Below are 17,273 nucleotides of genomic sequence, written 5' to 3'. Positions count from 1 at the left end.
TAGTAGATGCCCAATTAAACTCACTGGAAATGTAAATGAAGGAATGAATGACAGAGTTAAATGCTCAGTACAACAAAATAGGTTGGTTGAGAATAGAGGTAGGAAGTACCTGTTTGATAGTAAATTGCTTTCCGGGGTATTACTAAGGAGAGGTTTGCAACAGGCATTATGTAACAAACATTTTCTATGGAAAACTATGTAAAAATGAAGAGACACTTCAAGGTTTCTGTAAACTTTTATTTTATACTTATGGGCCACTGCCAACTCAGGGCCTTGGCTTCTGGCTCATTTCTACAAAGTTACTTGTTGAAAAGATGTAGTAAAGGTAGAAATTGGAAATATTCCTACTAGTAAACCACAGTTACTTACCAGTCCATAAATAAAATGCACATTGAAGCCTTCAGAAATCTATGACTTTCTGAATTTATAAAATGCATTTTTTTATATGAAAGAAACAAAGCATCTTGAAAAAAAGACAATTGTCTAAACAAAATGGTGTGAACCTATGGTTTATATTATAGGCATATATCACTGCATATGATGCGCCAGTGGAATAATAGATTTGACTGCTAACACACAAAAGGGCAGTACTTCTTAGCCTTGCAATTCAAGCAACTGGAACCTGATGTTATTTTACCTGTGCCTGTCCTAAAATATGGTCCAACAAATTATCTTACCTAATTTATTATCAGCAATCTGTCTGGTGAAGTCTGAAAGAAACAGACAACCTGGCAATTTCATCACCACATTGAGTTGAGGATAAGAACAATATAATACTTCAAAGTGTAATGACTTTTGCTCCAGCACAGGAAACAATATGATCCCAAATACTGCTTTATCAAACCAACCAACCAAACAAAACCCTATATTGCTAGTCCACAGCTCATCCGCTTTCACGGTGTCTCTTATATCCCATTTGTAATGGTAACATGGTTACAAGATTTATGAACGCAGAAGGTTGTTACAGGTTAAAATGGACTGAGGCAGGTTGTCATGATGAACAATCACCTAGATTTTACTCAGACTATGCACTTTGGCACAACTGCGGGGCACAATTATTAGATTAAATCCATACATACCATCACACACATGCATATATCACACACACAAATACATTCCACAGAGACAGTCTAGAAAAATGGGCTAAAAGAAATTTACAATTGTTTATATATATACACACACACTAGTAAAAGATTTTCTGCTGTACTCACAGTCTGTAAACATCTGGGAAAATGCCTGGCAAAAGTTACTGTCGGCCCTTTGAAATGGTGACAATGTGGGAGGGAGACGTTGGGGTGGGGATTTAGGTTCATACTGAAAACCCCGAGAAGTGAAGAATCTTAAGTTCTGGTGGCACATGGGGGTAATTATTTTTCACTGACATGATAAACTCATCTGGTCACTTCAAAATTATGTTTCCTATATGGAAAAGGGAATGACCAAAAAAGACTTACTGCCAGTTAACATTTTAAGAAAAATTAAGAGAATAGGAGGTGATATGTATATACATATATATGTCACTATTACAAATACCTGAATGAAAATTTCCAAATCATCTGAAAAATTCAATCTTTTCCTCTTAGGTGTGCTTTAGACTTCTATATACAGTGCACTGAAAGTCTCAGGCAGAGTTAAATGACACATACATTAAAATTTTGGTACTTGACATTGATTTTTCTTACAAAATTAACATGAAAAACAGATTGAACTTGTGAAAAAGAACTATCTGATTGAAGCATTACTTTTGAATTTAACATACAAAACATGTTCAAGATCCCTTGTAATAAAACACCATTTAAAAAAGAAAATACAGTTTTAAAAAAATTCTTTGAGTAACATCTATTAAATTGCCAAATGTGTCATCAGACTGTGCTTTAGGGGCCTGTAGTATTTGTTGTAGCTTTAGAATTTGTGTTTTAAAAAAATAAACAGTGACATGGAAAATACTAACCTAATTGCTCACCTGAATACTATTTTCGTCTTTTTTTTTGCAAACTATGTGTAAATAAGTTCAAATAATCATGTTAGGCTATTACGCAGTTAAAAAATACTGGCACCAAATGACATTTCAAATAAAAGTGACTTGAGCCCATATTGTGTTTGGCTGAAGGACAAAAAAATCACTTAAAAAAAGTAGAAAATCTTGTCATAATCTCTAAAGTTTCATGGTGACCAGTTCCCATTGAACATTCACCAGAACTGCCATAAAAGCTAGCCATGTACTTGAAAGCTCTATTTTCATGCAAAAGTAGTAAATATCCTTCTGGTTTCATTTAACAGTCTTCATTCTCCCCCAGCTCCCACCATTTTTTAGTGCTGAATACAACACGCGGAATATGTAAATTAGATCAATTAAAGAAGTACGATTCGTAGATGTTGTGGGTGGATAAACCAGTCTACCCTTGCGGTTTTGGAAAGCATTTCTTCTTGGGTGTGGGAGTGAGTTAAGGAAGAAGGATCAGAGAAGAGATTTCCGGAGTCACAGTTGCCTTGTGATTTTTTTCTCCGAGAGGATTATGGGAGTACCGAGGAGTGCTTCTAAGGGTGGTCAGTTCATGCTGTCCTTATGGCTGCTCCGGTCTGTGTTGTGGTTGTTTTGATCGTGGTTCTTCCACTGGATGCTTGTTCCGTTCATGGGGACCGAGGTCATCAGACTTTTGGACTGGTAACAGCAGCAGCAGAGGCATGACTGGGGGAAGGAGGAGATTCGAAGTAAGGCGAGCCTACCAGCCCATTCCCAGCCAAACACAGCGGCCCTGGGCCACGCTAACGAGGGGCAAATGTCCATTCGCGTTCGAGGGAAGTGAACCTTGACAGTAACCTAGAGTGGAGAGCCTGTTATCAGCAGGCAGGAGTTACACTGTCCATTCCAGTGCAGAGAAATAGAACCCTTCTTTCTCATTTTAATTTTATTACCAAGTGCAAGAGAAAGGGAAGGCAGTGTTGGTGAGAGGAAGGGCTCTCCACGGCTTGGGGCAGGCATGGGTAGGGCTGCGCTGGCACGGGGGGTGGTCCTAGCATTTCTTCAGTGTGCACCACCTGTGTGGCTCTCCACACCAGGTACCCCATCAGATTCTCACAACAGCCTTGGATGTTCTCCCATTTTATGCTATTCCCTCATTTTATGAATGAGGACAGTGAGGTCCAGAGAGGATAACGAGGACTCTCTAGATTTGGGCTCTTTCTCTTGGATATGCTGCCTTTTTAGGAAGATTCATCAAAAAGTGGGATTATTTTCTGATAATTTTTACCTTGATTTTCCCTCCCCCAATGAATATGTAAATTAATGAGTAAGTAATAATTAATTTCAGCTTATATAATGTACTAATTTTAACCTGCATGTTAGTCAATCCATTTTGGGCCGAGTGTTTTGTGACTGGCAGACATTTCCAAGAAGACCTCAGAAATACGGCCCCAAACTTCCATACTGAGTTTCATCTGTTTGTGTGATTCCTTGGTTAATATATGTCTGCCTCTGTTTAGCCTGTAAGTTCCATGCAGGCCGTTACTGTGTTTTTTCTCTCTACTCTGTCCCTAATAGTAATCAACTCATATTGAGCACTTATTATTTCAAGCATTTTACATATATTACCCTCCTTATGAGAGAGATACTGTGATCATCCAATTTTATAGGTGAGGAAACTGAAAAAGGAGAGGCACTAACCAGACCTGGGGTAGACAGTTAGCAAGTGCAGGGCTGTAATGTCCATCGAGGCTCTTTGCTTCCAGAGCCTGCATTCTTGACCTCTACCGTACTCTGCCTCATATGTACCATAAGCTAAAGTTAAACAGCCTGGTCCAAGATAACAAAATCCAGTGAGGATTAAGCCTATGCTAAAATCATTTCAGGAACCAGAAAATGACACATCAATAAGACAGGCTTAGAGCTTCTGAAGGACGTGGGTGGCTGAGCTGGCTGGAGGTTTGAAAGCAGAAGGAAACTGATTTTGAAGAAAATTATATTTGTTCAGATTCCCACAGCAATAAGCATTTACTTTCCTTGAAGATTCTATTACTAAGTACACAATTAAATAGCATTTAGTGAGAGCTTTCTTTTCTTTTCTTTTTTTTTTTTTTTTTGAGACTGAGTCTGGCTCTGCCGCCCAGGCTGGAGTGCAGTGGCCCTATCTCGGCTCACTGCAAGCTCCGCCTCCCGGGTTCACGCCATTCTCCGAGTAGCTGGGACTGCAAGCGCCGGCCACCACGCCCGGCTAATTTTTGTATTTTTAGTAGAGACAGGGTTTCACCATGTTGGCCAGGATGGTCTCGATCAGTGAGAGCCTTCTTAACAATAGAGCTTATATTTTGTCAAGACTTTGGTTCAAGTCTAAGACAATGTAAGGTATGAATAGGTCTTATGTACTCTCTGTGGCCTGGAGCATACATTGAAACATTTCTCTCTAAAGGAGGGTTCTAAACTGGCATGTGATTTAGTCCTTTTGATTTTAACCTCTTTGTATGTGGTTGTCTAAATAGGAACTGCTTTTCTGTTATGCCGACAATCTGACTCTCTTTCTGGGTAATAAAACATGATTTTCACTTCACTGCTAAAAAGGAGTACAGCTGATCAAAGTAATATTACAACTGGAATTGGCTGTGTCTGTTGACTGTTTAATATATTCATTTTGTTGTCTTTAAAAAATACTTGAAAAATCATCTTACCTGGAAACAATTTTTAAATTTCTTGCTCACAAAATACAGAGCTATGGGGTTTATACATGAATTCATGGTTGCCAAGTTAATACCGATGTAATCCATGAGCAGCAAGAAACTAGAGCAAAAGAAAATAGTGTAGAATAATTAGAATATATTGTTTTAAAATCTTCTCACTAGCATTTCTTCCTAGAATAAGCATTTTTCTTGCCCAGAAGCCATTTCTTATGGGTGGCAGTTAGAATTTTGTAAAAAGTGCTTGTTTAAATGGCAGTTTCAGTTTTGCAGGACAGTTACAGATACATCACTAGTTGGTTAGCTCAAACCCTTATGCACAGCCTCAGGAGGGGAGTGGCAAGATAACAGATGTGGCTTGCACACATTTTGGGATCAGTCATAGGCTATGTCAGCTAAAGAAAAAAATCAACTTTGCAGTTTTAATTTTCAGGGCTAATGGGCATGTAGAGTAGCTGGTTTTGTAAAAGTATTATAAATATGAAAATCTGAGAAACTCCAATTTTCTAGTGAGTACATAGGATCATACCTAAGTAATTCACATCGGTTCCTGTCCATCTCGTTATACACAGTTTTCTTCAATATACGGCTTAAATGAAGAGGGAACCAGCAAAGAGCAAAAATAACAACCAAGCAGAAAACTGTCTTTGCCACTTCTCGACGCTAAAGGAAAGTGAGGGAAAAAGAAAAAGGACAACAAATTTAGTATTTTTATACTAGATGCAAGAACTACAGTACCAGGAAGTAGGAGACATCAGGGAAAGAATAATTCAAAGAAGAGCCAGGAGAACAGCCTGGCTTACAGTGCCTCTACCTCTTCAAGATTCTAAGGTCAACGTTCTAACTAAGGAATTGCTAATGATGCTTCTGGGCAGCTTCCAGGAAGGACGGGGGTCTCAGGTTGGTTATTAGGGCAGGACAGAGGTTATATGCCAGGAGAGAGGTGGAAACTGGCTGGAGGCGAGCCAGCTGAGTCTGTGGCTGTGTGTGTGTAGGTGGCTGAGTCTGCCTGTGTGTGTGTGTGTGTGTGTGTGTGTGTGTGTGTAGGGGGGTGGGGTGTGACTGCATGGGGGAAAGGGTTAGCTAATGACTCTTAATAACAGGTAACTAATTAGCATTAATGATGGCATGGCAGGCAAGGAGACTGCACATCACATGATAATGCATGGACAAATCAACAAAGACCTTGGGAAAACAAAATAGGAGTGGGGACCAGAAAAGGAAAAGTCATAGCACTATGTTTTTTCCTTTTCCTGATCTTGAACACAGCTACTATTGGGATATTTTTGCTCTTTAAATTCTTTTCTTAATGACATTTAGTTCTTAATGACATATAAAAATATTATATATTGTTTGCAAGCAGAAGGATGAGGGTAAAGGATTATCAGCAGTGATGACTAGAAAATCTGGAACATGCTGACCTTGGACTGACTTCATGGAAGGTTTGCATGCCTTTGAGTCTGCTCAGGATCAGAAAAACTATAAATTAGGAATTATCTGCAACCATTCATTGGTGTGCATTATTTGAGTATTATATTGCATGCATTTAGAAGCCAGACTAGGAACACAAAATGCAAGTTGTCTGTAACTGGGATCAGTTAATGTCAAAATAAAACTGATTAAAAACAGGGTCTGGAAGGGTAATGCTGGCTCAACCTGAAACATATAACATTAAGTCTGGGAAGCCTACAATAAACTCACATGATTGGCTGAGCCATTCAAAATATTCTGGGGCAGTTTTCATAACTTGCTACTCTAGCTCAAAGAACTGGGAATTCTTTAACCTCTCATAGTTATTGGGCTAGCTGGGATATGGCTTTGGAGTAATGACTGAGGGAAGAAATAAAATATTCAAATCTTCAGGAATGGGGGCTCTTTTTAATAGGGTCATTTTGTGTGTCCAGAAAGACAGTGTGCCCATAAAAATAGAAAAGCAGTGTATTAGGGGAGAGGTTACCTTTCCTGAGTGCATACTCAAAGAGGATAATGCTTTTAAAAGCAGTATTAGTACACTGCCATGATAGTCTGATACTTGCTTAACCAATATCCATTCTCCTGTCTTCCTTACCATCACTCTGGTCTTGATTTGTTAAGGCAGCTGGAGAACCTGGCCTAATTATCTACATGGCCACTTGGCACAGTTTTGACCCATTAGATGAAATAGAAAGCATTGCATGGGTTTCCGAAAGAGTTACTGAGAAGTATAGGGACACTCCTTTGATGCACACCCACGATGGGTTGTTTTCTGTTCTTCCTCACTTGCTGCTTGGAAATCAGATATAAAAGTAGAGCTGCTGCTGCTGTCTTCTGAGACTGAAGCCAAGATCAGCAAAACAGTAGATACCTGGCCTCTAACTTGGCTTGACCACTAAATCTTGATGTCTGAACTTTTTGCTATGGGGGAAAGATAAACTCCTTCTTGGTCAACTAACAGTTATTTTGGGTTTTGTGTTCCCAGCATCCAAACACAACCCCTAATTGATAAAACTGTCATCATTATGATGAGGAGAAATTAGAGACAACCAAGCAAGAAGCAAAACTATGAGCCCCACAGAGTATTAGTCAAGATGGCAAGGCTTTGTGCTCTATGCTTGCAGTCCCATCTGCAGGACCTCCAGCCACCCTTGCTCTTCTGTACTTAGGATTTGCTACAGCTTTGAGTGGCACCAAAAGGAACGTTAACTGCATGAGGGCAAAATCTTGGGTTCTAATCTCCATTTGGTTGAGCAAACCTCTTAATCACCTGTATAGTAAACAATATATATCCTACCGATCTCAGAGGGTGCTTGGAGGAATCAAAAAAATAAGAAAAAGACATGGAAATGGAAATGCGCTTTAAAAACTTAAAAAGTGCTATGTAAACATGAAGCAGCATATGACAATTATTTAATTGTTTCCACAATTAAATAATTAACATTATTCCAAAATTAAATAATTAATTATTTCCACAGCAAATACCACTCATAGCTTAAACAGGCTCAATCATGGTGTGAATGCAAAAATCCGTATTTTAAAACACTGTTTTTCACAAACTCATTCTAACTACCTCCATTCCAAGAATGAGAGGAAATAATTGTAAACATATTAAGCAATTGGAGTATTTGAAACTTTCATGCCTGAACAAAGTCATACTAAGGTTTCTCAATGTAATCTTCCTGCTAAATGTCAATGAAAGATAATAGCTACCATTTTTATGGCATGTTAGATTTTATAAAGTACATGCATACACATTCATCCTTTTGATCCTCATGATACTATTGATTCATATATTATGCCCAATTTACAGATAAAAAGCTGAAGCTCAGAAAAATCAGTATAGTAGTTGAAGAGTTGCTGATGAGGAACTATGCGTGCACATGGTAATTATATAGGACAGATTTACAGACTCCATCAACAACTCACATTAACTTTTGGTGTAGTTGGCCATCATTATATACTTTTCTGTTGCAACAGGGAACTTACCTGAAGTCCTAGGTTTACTCTTAGAATTAATGTAGATTAACATTTGCTTAATACCTACTAGGAGCTGGGTACTATTAGGCACCTTACATGTCTCAGGTAATCCCCATGATGTATTATTACATACATATTATGAGAAACTAGAAGTTTAGAGAGATTAAGCAATTTGCCCAAGGTCAGAGAGCCAAGTATGAGTCTAGTTTTGCCCTTGAAAGCCCACAGCTTTATCTGTTCTAATTTCACCCAGGAGGGACCAACATTAGCCTCCTATTGACATGTTCAAATTCCTTCTAGAACTTTGGGTCCTCCAACACTTTACCTCTTCTAATGTACATGATCCCATTTCCTAGCATAAGTCTCACATTAGACATTGCTCTAGAGAGGTTCATCTCCTTTTTCCCATTCCCCAAATGCATGGTTCCTATTCCACGTTCTAACTAGACTCCTGTTCTTCCACCTGAAATGCTCTCTGTCAACTTCTTCCCCATCAAATCCCACTTATCCTCCAAGGTCTGGTTCAATCCCCCTCATCCATGAACAGCTTCCCTATGACTCTATCTCATACCCTTCCTGGCTTTCCATAGCACAGGCTACTTTTACCACACCTGTGGTTCTATTTTTCAGTTGTTTTGCATGCGTATTTTATTTCTACAACAAGACTGTAAATCTGCATGGGGAGAAAGTCACATGCTTCTTTGTGTCCTGGTACAGTTTCAAGCCCAGTTGAATGCATGAACTCACATATACACATGCTCAGTACACTCTTGGCAAAATAGAGGGATAGTTCTTCTCTATTTGGGCCCAGCCTTCAGGACCACTTGTTTTATAGGCAGGTTTCCCATTTTACAAAAGAAATTTCTAACACTATTACTATAAAGAAAACAGTTACAAGATAGTATTTTTATTTTAGGAAATCAGGCTAATTCTACTAAAGACGGTATTTACAGGCCTGCTGCTGTCAAGGACTAACCAGTCCTGGCCAGATTTTCATGATGTTATGGGATTTACCTGCTTAAGATGTTCACTGAGGGCAATTCTCAAGCTTCCATTCCTTCTGTTCAACATCTCACAAGTCATGAGGGTGTAGAAGATCGCGGTGCACACCAAGGGCATACAGAAATAGAACCCGAAGAGCCACCAGTCCTTTACATCTTGGTAGAACTTCAAAGTGAAAAAAAAAAAGAAGAGAAAAGGAGGAGCAGAGTCATGTCAATTAACCGTGCTGTGCCTCTGGTAGCTTTAAGGTCTTTAAACTTGCAGATACGTCTGTAAAATCATGCTTTCTGCTTGCAGTAATGGGTTTGGGAGTGGTCCTCAAAACTCAATTAAATTGGAAACTTCAGAAATTATCCTGGCTTTAAACAGTATATAAAGAAACTGCACTTACAAAAATTATCTTGACAAGGATACTTTTCATAGTTTGAAGGTTTCAACTATACAACGGAAGAGCCCTAATCAATAAAAATAATGTCCTTCTAAAGCTCATAAAACATGATTTTGAGACAAAAGAATATATATGTTTATCTTTATTTCTTGATGAACCTCAAAATTTTGTTAGTGCCTGCTTTACTTTTGACTATTTTGGTGAAAGTGTATTTAACCTGAAACAGTGAAGGTTATGAATGGCTTATCTGTGTAGCTTTGGTTAATAGGGGTTAACCCTCTGCCTGGTATGCTTGCTATGTGACCTTAAAGCCAGCCACTTTGAATTTCAATAGCTATACTCTTCTCCCTCCTTTAATACTTACCACCTGGAAACTATTGAGGCAGCATATCTCAACTGAAGGCATGTCTGGTATTATCTAGCTGGGCAGGATTTATAAATACCAAGATTATTCAGTTTTACATCTGCTTAAAGAAGAAAACTTAATACCCTATAAAAATGGAAAATGAAAAATGATATCTAAATTCTTCTTCCCACGAAATTAATCACCGACTTGGGACGAAATGCTTTTTCTTTCCTTATAATGCTTCTTCAGATTGTTAATTTACTAAGGACAATGCAGTTCCCACAGTAAAAAAATAATCATGTTGCTCTGTAAAAAATGGGACAGTTTCTGAATATAGAAAGAGACTAAGTGGGCTGCATTTATAACATGTCTATTAAAATAATCTAAAAATGGTTCCTAAAGACAAAAAATTTGGGGGAGGAGTTCTTGACTATTTTTATGCCACAGACCCTTTTGGAAGTCTGGTAAAGACTAAAATCCCTTCTGAGAATAATACTTTTACATGCATAAAATAAAATACATAAGACTGCAATGGAAACCAATTACATTAAAGCACAGCTATCAAAATATTAGAAATTAAATTTTGATATAGTAATATTGTGTTTATTCACAAATAACAAACCTAATGATGGTTCTAATAACTACTGAACTGTTGAAGTGCTGAAATTCTGAAGAGCATAAATAATATTTTGAGATTATACAAGTGTTATATGGCATAAAAATGTCTGCTATTTTTATTACTGAAAAAGTCATGATACTGGTAAACACTATGGTGATTTGTTGGGTACATTCATAATAGAACGAAATGATAAATTCAGTTAGAAGTTAGTGAAAATAAACATGTTGTTTCTTTTCCAACCAAGTTCACAGATCCCTGAATTCTATCCTCAGGTTAAGTGCAAACTCCCAAAGGAGTTGGTTTATTCTAAACTGCTTACACAAACATTTCCCTGTTCCCAACACACTGTAGAAAGATTTCAGTCCTGAACTTAAAAAAAGTCAGGAGCACTCTCTCTCTCTTTTTTGAAGTGCAACACGAACACTCCTTTGAGCACCCATTCTCCCTTCTTTTGTATCCTCTTTTTCCGGGTGCATTTGCTGGCTGGGTATAAATGACCCAGAAGCAGCTGCAGAGGGTCTGGAGGCTGACCCTTGAGAGGGCTGAATGGAGTCCCCTGCCCCCTCCATGGCAAAGGCCCACAGAGAAATGGGTAATGCATCTCTTTGGAACTGATGTCATCAACATGGGTAGAGGGGGGCCTACCATCAGTCTAGGGTAAAGTTGAAGAGCAAGAATGGAAAAAATAGGGGAAATAAATTTAGAAAAAGAGAACAGGACTTCAGACTTGGAATGAACTCTAAAAAATTATCTGTTCAACTCATACCCTTTACTGCAACCGTCTAGCCCACCCATGCCTGAAGGGTAGCTACCCTTTACTTGAACACGTCTAGATAGGAGACTCTGTCTTTATGAAACAGCCCATTTCATTTTGTCTGGCTCTAAGGATTAGTAAGCTCCTTCTTATAGTGAACCTCTTTTCTCTAATGTTTGCATCTGGAATATCTAGATTGCTTATTCACACTGCCCAAATTCTGACGATCTCCTACTGTCTACTTTGTTTTTCGCTTTGAAGACTAACCCAGTAAGAAACTTCAATTTTAAGTTGTTAGCTTGGCAGTTTTCATGAGCACTTTTAATTTTAAAACAAGAATTTCCAAGCAGGATAACTGGTCAACTGTAAAACCACGAATTCTGTGAATTTTCCAAGTTGGGAAAACATACCTTGAGATGTCTGTAAATAATTACATGTGGAATGTGAGCTACATGAAACTTACATCAAAGCACTAAATTATACTGATTTAAGAGAAATAGTTATCCTTTTGGTTTCCCTCCTCAGTCCACATGCTAGTTTTGCAAAGAAAAGATGCATTTTAAATAGGTTTCCCAAAATAGTCATGTGATTAAGCTTTTCAGAAAAACATTAATATGGTCAGGTGTATTAAAAAAAACAACAACTGAATTTGTTAAACCAAAATATTCTTTTAAAAAGTTCTACAATTTTATATTATTTGTATATTAGACACAGAAACCGTACTAATATAAGTACATGTAAGTACTACTCTCTACTGTGAATTAGTAAATCCATCTTTAAAGAATGTGAGAAATGTGCTTCTCCCCAAGTGACATAATATAAACATCAGCACGTCTTCCAGATGGAAATTGTTGTGTTGTATTCATTATTACAAAAACAAGTAGCATATGTGTGTATGTGTATATATATATATATACATACACACACACACACGCGCGCGCGCGCGCACACACACACACACACACACACACATCTAGTCCCTCTTAGTAAATTTGCTTTGGTATTCTTAGTGGTTTGGTGCAGAATAACAGATGTGTCTACCATTGTGGTATAATATAAGAGTGAAAGCCAACATAACTGTTCTATTCAAGAATCTAGACACAGGTTTAACATCTACTTTTCATGCAACTGAGGAATATTTGACAGAAGAAACCACACTTGGCATTGTGGCGACGTCATCAAGTCTCAAGATGGTGAAGTCTAACGAAGGACCTCTTCCCTTCCCCAGTTAATTCCTTTTAAACGTTTAGTACCTCCATGAATTTTGATGTGGCATTGAGCATACAAGTTTTATGCTGTTCACCCCTATATTCAAAGGGTACCATGACGAAGCCAATCGCTTCAGGAATGGCCAGGATAAAGGACAGGATCCAGATGGAGACAATTTCAATGGCAGTTACCAAAGGAATCCCAATTCCCTGAACACGACTCCAGGAGGCAACTGCTCTGTACCTGAAAAAAAAGGTAATGGAACCAAGTTGTTAGGAAATTTTAAATGTATTTCAATTAAACAAAAATTGTAAGTGGTAGGAAGCTCCTCCCCATTTCCAATACCAGTAATTGTCTTTTTAGGAATTTTCTGAGTCTTGGTATGAAAACCAAGTGGGGCTTTTTATTTATTTTTTTTGAGACGGAGTCTTGCTCTGTTGCCCAGGCTGCCAGGCTGGAGTTCAGTGGCGGGATCTCAGCTCACTGCAAGCTCCGCCTCCTGGGTTCACGCCATTCTGCTGCCTCAGCCGCCCGAGCAACTGGGACTGCTCTCACCCGCCACCACGCCCGGCTGATTTTGTTTTTGTATTTTTATTGGAGACGGGGTTTCACCATGTTAGCCAGGATGGTCTCTATCTCCTGATCTCGTGATCTGCCCGCCTCAGCCTCCCAAAGTGTTGGGATTACAGGCTGAGCCACCACACCTGGCCACAAGTGGGGCTTTTAAGAGTTCCACCCATTTGGAAATCAACTGCCTGGCAGGCCTGAGGTCTGAGGTCTTTATTTGGTCTAGTGAAATCTTAGGAGAGTTTAGAATGTGGCGGTAACAGACAGTTGTGCCTATGTTTTTTAAGCTGGGGGAGAAATTGGATGGATGGGAGGGATCATGAAAGCTGCTGGTACTTGTTATAGTAATATCTTATTCCTCTTTATAAAATAAAAAAAGAAACCTTAAAGCATTATCTATGAAATGGGCCTAGATATCCTTGAGTGAATAATGACCACAGATATTCCATTGTTTCCTCCCTTTTTTTACCCTCAAAATATGAGCACGGTGGGCTTGTACCAGGTGGCAGTTTTAGTAAATACCTATTTGTGGTAAATGTCAAAGAAGGACTATATCACTCCCATTATGGCCCTGTGCTAGAGCAGATACAACTTATTTAAAGCCAATTTGGTTCCTAACCAAATTAGAGTTTACAATCTAACAGAAAAGAATGGTTCATACAGAGTATATAACATAAATGTGACTGAACGATTATGTGAATCAAAAAATTGTCTGGGAATAAGAAATTATGCTCACCCTATTTTTTACTTCACTATTTTAATGATAATAATCACATTTTTAAATGTTATGTCTAAGGAAGGTCTGGTTTAGAAATCCTATGTTCTTTGACCTGATGTGATGGTCTGATGCTAACTGCTTTTAGACTTACTATTAAGAAGAGACCTGTGACGTGGTATGGTATTTTTGTGGCCTCATTCCTGAAATTTTTGTTGCTGCCGTAATGGAAAAGAAACATTTTCTTTTTATAGTTTTCATTAGTTAGTGCCAGAAGAAGGCTGTAAAACAGATTGAATGCACTGGAGACAGGTGCTCATGGGTTTGCAGGACATACAAAGTAATGTAGAAGATTAATCAATAAAGCCAAGGCAACATACAAGCTACCCATATCTGCCAAGACGAGCCCCCATCAGTTATATTTAGTGTACTGTCTCAGTACATTTACACAGTACATCTGTGAAAACACAACTCTTAGAATTATGCTGACTGGTTCTTCATCAGAATTCCCTAGAGATGAGCATGTATAGATTTGGGTATTTTATGATGATGCCACATGGCGTATTATATAGCACAATTTGCTGGAGAAATGTTTTATAAAATATTTTTAGGGTAGATAAGATTTGTGTACAATACAAATCTCAAAAAAGTCCAGATTATTTCAAAATGGGATAAAATACAGCTATGCAAACAGACCAAGAAAATCCTTTTATGATATAATCAAGATTGAATTTTAAAATTTATGGTTATTTCCATAAATTGTCCAGTGGGATAAAAATCATTGTTTATTTTTCTTTGTTTCCTTGTTAAACTGGCAGCCTGATACCCAGTAAAAGCTAAGAGGAATGGAGACAGGATGTCTATATCCCAAAGCTGTCAACGGAGTTACATCTATTTCTTCTTCCCTTCTCTCAGGTTGTTTACCAGGGAAGGTGATTTAAATAAAACACCCTATTTCATTAGAGAGTAAGAAAACCTGATTTCCTTGCCATGATTTGGGGTGAAAAGTGGCTTAAGGAATAAAATGTGGTCAACATGTTCTTATGACGAACATGTTCACAGACCAGCTTCATTTTTATAAAGTGCCATGAGTTCCCAGAATATTACACATCCATAATCCAATGTAAATTCAACATTCACAAATAAGTAGAAGTCATTTTTAGAGTCTAGTTTAGCAAATAATTCACGATCAGTCTGCTCCTTCATTAACCCACTCACTGAGAATTAGAATATTTTCCATTTATAATCACACAGGTCTTGATAACATCTCCAGGAGATACGGGGAAAACAACCATAAGAACAATTAGAAACAATCATTTGTGATAATGGAGGTGGGGAAAGGTATGGAAACCACAAAACACTGGATGTTTCAAAACTGATTTCTATTTTGAATATAATGGCACAACACACTGACACACAAATGTACTTTTCTTATGAGGTGCGATTATAAACAGCTTTCCATCTAGTCAGTATGTATATACATCTCTCTTTGTATATCTATGACATCTTCAGTTGTCATGGAAAATCTGCAAGTATAGATTCCACCACTGACAACTGCTGTTCCAGAAAGAATTCCTCCTCTCTGAAATGCTTTCTTCACTTGGTTTCCACCACAGTCTCCCAGTTTTCCTTCTGACTTACTGGCCATTCCTTCTCATTTACCTGGCTGGACCCCGCTTTCTCCACAAATTCTTAGCATTGGATTTGTCTGAGGGCGTAGTGCTCAGACATTTTTTCTATCTATGCGCTCTCCTTTGGTGATCTCATCTAGTCTTATGGCTTTAGTGTCATTTAACTATCCATCTACCGGTAATTCCTAAATTTATACCTCTAGCCTGGTGCCTCACCTTTAACTCTAGACTTGTATCTCCAACTGCCTACTTGCAAGCTCCACTAGGACACCTAATAGGCATCTAAACAGTCCCAAATCAGACTCCTTGTCTTCCTTGCCACTAAACCTTTCTGCAGTTTTTCCCATCTCTGGCCCCAAACATTGGGTTAGATTTCACTCCTATTCCACCACACATCCAATCCTCCAGCAAATCTTGCAACAACTTCTTTCAAGATATATCCAAATGCAACCACATTTCACCTTCTACCTATTATCGCAGTGCCTTGATGATTGCCATAGCTTCCTAACTGATCTCCCTATGTCCACCTTGCTTTGCCACAGCCTCATCTGAACATAGCAACTGGAGTGAGGCTGTTATGTCAGACCAGAGCACCCTCTGCTCCAACTCCCCTGTGGCTTCCCACCCCTGTGAGAACGCCCACAGGTGTCCTCAGAGCTGCTTCCTCACTTCCTTCAGGTTTTTACTCAATTGCAGTTTTTCACAGAAGCCTTCCCTGGAGACCCTACTTAAGTTTGCCAACTCCCCCTCCAGAATTGTCTCTCTCACCCTGATTCATTTTTCCCCATAGCACTTCAATGTGACCAACAATGTTCTATTTATTTATTTGGTTTATCATCTATGCTGTCCCCTCTCCTTTAGAATATAAGTTCCCAGCCGGGCGTGATGGTTCATGCCTGCAATCCCAGCACTTTGGGAGGCTGAGGGGGGTGATCGCTTGACACCCTGGGCAACATGGTGAAATTCCATCTCTACAAAAATACAAAAATTAGCCAGGCATGGTGGTGTGTGCCTATAGTCCCAGCTACTTGGGAGGCCGGGGTGGGAGGATCCCCTGAGCCCAGGGAGGTTGAGCCTGCAGTGATCCCTGATCATGGCACTGCATTCCAGCCTGGGCGACAGAGTAAGACTCTGTCTGAAAAAAAAAAAAAAAAAAGAAAGAAAAGAAAAAAAGTGAAAAAAAGCATATAAGCTTCATAAGGTCTGACATTTTGTATGTTGGTCACAATACCTAGAACAACAAGTGCCGAATAAATACCTGTTGAATGAAGTGTCTTTTTGTTGGCGTTTTCATGCGTGTTACCACTATTATACCTTACCTTACTATAATTGGCTAGGGAATTCTTAATCTCTAGGGAATTCTGGTGAAGAATCAGTCAGCATAATTCTAAGAGTTGTGTTTACACAGATGTACTGTGTAACCTTACCTTACCTTAACTGGCTAAAGCTAATATTCACACTACATTCTGATCATTTTCCTATTTTTCAAGCTAGCCATGAATTAGGCCATGGATTAAAAGCTAATACTTTCAGAGGTCCAGATTCAGTAATTTAAAGGAGGGATCTATGGGCTGATCTTTCTGCCCCATATGTTCCAGTTGGGAACCTGAGAACTGGCATCTTGTCACATCCTCTGCCTGGTCTCCAGTGAACCTGGGGCGTCTGGACCATGGCTCAGGGCTGCCAACTCCCGGTAGAGCCTTTTCCCATTATATCACCTTGTACCCTGTCATGTGATAGGCCAAAATAAAAGTATAAAATATATATTTTATTCATGTAAAGATGTTTGTTAGTGCATGTGCCTATAAATAGATTTTTACATGTTATTAAGGTCAGAGGCATTTAATGCATGTTTACTGAATCTTGAAGGTGTGGTCTGGGATAGTCATTAAGTTTAAAAATGTTTATTCTTGAAAGAACT

General features: G+C 38.7%; 1 protein-coding gene across 1 annotated transcript in view; it reads right to left on the bottom strand.

Moving 5' to 3' along the window:
• Positions 1-216: 216 nt before the first annotated feature.
• Positions 217-17,273, bottom strand: part of EDNRA (endothelin receptor type A) — a 64,141-nt gene continuing 47,084 nt past the window's right edge. The window contains exons 4-8 of the mRNA XM_003257784.3: positions 12,484-12,682; positions 9,136-9,288; positions 5,198-5,331; positions 4,663-4,771; positions 217-2,689 (exon numbers count right to left, since the gene is read on the bottom strand). Coding sequence (XP_003257832.1) covers positions 2,549-2,689; positions 4,663-4,771; positions 5,198-5,331; positions 9,136-9,288; positions 12,484-12,682 — 736 coding nt within the window. The 3' untranslated portion in view covers positions 217-2,548. The remainder of the gene's footprint in view (positions 2,690-4,662; positions 4,772-5,197; positions 5,332-9,135; positions 9,289-12,483; positions 12,683-17,273) is intronic.

Source organism: Nomascus leucogenys, chromosome 7b (assembly GCF_006542625.1).
Source record: "Nomascus leucogenys isolate Asia chromosome 7b, Asia_NLE_v1, whole genome shotgun sequence".
NCBI lineage: Eukaryota > Metazoa > Chordata > Mammalia > Primates > Hylobatidae > Nomascus > Nomascus leucogenys.
Note: the sequence above shows the minus strand (reverse complement) of the source record. Positions and strands in the feature narration are given on the sequence as shown.